Source organism: Henckelia pumila, chromosome 3 (assembly GCF_033568475.1).
Source record: "Henckelia pumila isolate YLH828 chromosome 3, ASM3356847v2, whole genome shotgun sequence".
NCBI lineage: Eukaryota > Viridiplantae > Streptophyta > Magnoliopsida > Lamiales > Gesneriaceae > Henckelia > Henckelia pumila.
Window position 1 is genome coordinate 81,301,416 of NC_133122.1, and position 3,024 is coordinate 81,304,439.

At 33.4% G+C, this 3,024-nt stretch overlaps 1 protein-coding gene across 1 annotated transcript; it reads right to left on the reverse strand.

Annotated features, from left to right (window-relative positions):
• Positions 1-1,118: 1,118 nt before the first annotated feature.
• Positions 1,119-1,744, reverse strand: LOC140889097 (zinc finger BED domain-containing protein RICESLEEPER 2-like). The gene is made up of 2 exons (XM_073296806.1): positions 1,726-1,744; positions 1,119-1,633 (listed from the first exon to the last, which is right to left on the reverse strand). The coding sequence occupies exons 1-2, from the start codon at positions 1,742-1,744 to the stop codon at positions 1,119-1,121; spliced, it is 534 nt and encodes a 177-aa protein (XP_073152907.1).
• Positions 1,745-3,024: the final 1,280 nt, after the last annotated feature.

A 3,024-nucleotide genomic window follows, 5' to 3' on the forward strand; every position in this document is an offset into this window, starting at 1 on the left:
AAATACACAACAAATAGATGCTTCCCGCGTTACTTTCAAAACCAGAATTACATTTTGTTTGTGCTCTTAAGTGTTAAGTGCAGCTAGTGACACACTGATTCAACTAAAAATAAAACGATTTTTAATTTAAGGAAATATTACCCAAAAACTCTTACTGGATAATTAAACATCAATAATAGATGAATCAACACCCAATTTTGTCAACTCTGCAACATAAAATAAGAGAGTAAAATGTTAGTATTTCAAAATACTGAGATAAAATTAAAGTAAATTAAATTAATTAAGTTAAATACCTTTTTCAATTATTTCAACATTACACAAATTCTCTTCCACATTAATTGGTTTTGAATCACATCGAAACCAGTTTTGAGCACAAATGAAAGATCGAACTATCTTGGCTGATAAAGAGCTCCTAAGAAGCAACTGTGAAAATTGGAACTTCTAATATATCTCGAGCCATTTGAGAAAGAATCGGAAACCTAGGACTATTCTCTTTCCACCATTTCAATATATCAAAGTTCTTTCTCTCCTCCTCAACATCTTCAATCAAATATTTTTCCAACTCAGATTTTACTACTTCGCCTTTCCCTCCACTCTTATACTTCTTGAATTCTTTATTCAACTACATTCTAACAGCCATTTCAGACTCATCATCCGCCTCACTCGAGAGTTTCTTAGACACATGTGTGGAACCACTTGATGAAGAACACAAACTTTCAGAAGTTTGTGGATGCTTATTGGAATACATCAGATTATAATCATTAAACAACTCATTAAGGCCATCTCTTACTTGCTCTTTATAATCTCATTTCTTCCTTCACGACCATATATATTCTATCAAAAGAAAATTCGATGAACTCCAACTTATGACGCAGATCAAGTATCACAGCATAATATAAAATCATATTCATTTTCTCAACTGATCCCCAATACTTATCATATTTTTCTTTCATTTTTCTTGCCATCAAACTCTCAAAGTCAGTACTGTCCAACCATGGCTTCAAAAGCATGTCAACCTCACTAATTTCATGAAACATAATGTTTGATGTGACATACAAAGAACCTGGAATATGCAAAGTAAGTTTATAAAAATGCTTAAAAAATTTCAACAAAAGCTTTCATCTATCCCAATCATGATCATTTGGAACCCCATCATATGGTTTCTTTGAAAGATCCATTCGAAAATCAAGATCAGCTTTATCATATGCATCAAATGTCCTTTTAAGAGTTATTGCTGAATCCAACATTAGGTATGTTGAGTTCCATCTAGTAGGCACATCAAGAGTCAACAAATTATTTGTTTCCAATTTTTCAAGCTGAACATACTCTTGAAATCTTTTGTACCTAACCGGAGAACTTTGTAAATACCTAACACCTCCTCTAACACCAGAAATAGCTAAATGCTCATCATTTCCTTTCAAGCCATCCTGCACAACAAGATTAATGATATTTGCAATACACCTTAAATGAACATATTTTCCGCTCATAATATTGCTTCCCCAATTATCAAACCTCTTTTTCAAATAAGCAATTGCCCCATCATTTGAGGATGCATTGTGCACAGTGATTGAAATTTTTTTACCAATACCCCAATCAAGTAAACATCTCTCAATACTCTTTCCAATTTCTTCACCTTTATGACCAAAGATTGGACAAATTCAAAATCCTCTTATTCAAGTTCCAATTTTCATCAACAAAATGAGCAGTAAGACACATGTAGTTTACCTTCTAAATAGATATCCATGTATCTGTGGTAATGCACATCCTTTGACAATTTTTTTTTATGAACCGCTGTAATTTCCCCTTCTCATTCAAATATGACTTGTAAATTTCTCTTATTATTGTCCTTCGTGATGGAATATAAACATTGGACATGCAACAGAAAAAAATATCTAAAACCAGGATTCTCAACAGTCTTAAATGGGAGTTCATCAACAATCAACATATAACACAATGCATCCCAAAATTTTTCTTGACCAAATCTCCAGTTACCAAGATGAGCTTCTTTTATCACCTTTTCGAATTAATTGAAATGTGAGCCTATTCTGATTAGTTTCAACCTCATGTGGTTTCTTCTTGCATGATTCATAATGGTTTCTAAGAGGTCTAGTCCCATGTATTTTTGGATATGCTTTGATCTCCCTACTACAATACTTATACCTGATTTTTAAACCTTTTCAGTTTTACAAAAAAAAATTTCAAAATGTTTGATAAGTGCATTTAGTGTGCATTATTTCATATTATTTTTATGTCTATTTTGTGTGCATTCATATTTTTTTATGTGTGTGTTTATGTGTTTTAGTTTATGTGTGTGTATTTCACTCCTCGGGTTAATTTTGTAGGAAAATGAATTGTTGAAGAGTGAATTACGGAGCAGCTTTGGTATAAAAATCAAATTTAATTTTAGAAAGATCCAAATCCGATCTCCACTGTTCAAAATACAGTTCAAGATGTTTTGAAGCTTGTGTCCAAATTTCAGCTTGATCCGACAGCTAGATCTGAAGATATGAATTTTTCAAGAAAACTGCGCGCAGGTGAGGATGTATGAACGGACCACGTGCAGGGGTCCGGATATGGGTCCGTGCCGCTTCGTAAAAAATTCGGCGTTTCCAGTTTAATGCACGGACCTAGACACGGACCCTTATCCAGGGTCTGTGCATGTCGCGGAATCAGAAAAAATAGAATTTTTGGGAATTAAAACTTTCAACTTTTCGGGCTTTGTTTCTTGGGCTTTCAAAGACATATAAATAGGAGATTGTCAAACGTGAAAAGGGGTTCGAATCGCATCAGATAGACGGCGGCTAGGAGGCTTTGAGATTGAAGAACGCTCCATTCGAGTTTTTCTTCCTTTCTTCTTTAGATTATTAAACTTTTGTTGAATATTGTTTTCGTTATTTGAGTAGTTTTTCTTTAACCAAGACCGCGAGATTGGGCCAGACAGTTTTATGTTGAATATTTGGATGTTTATTTAGGATTTTTGGATTTTTGTTAATATTATTGATTGTTGGATTTAAATTCTGTCTT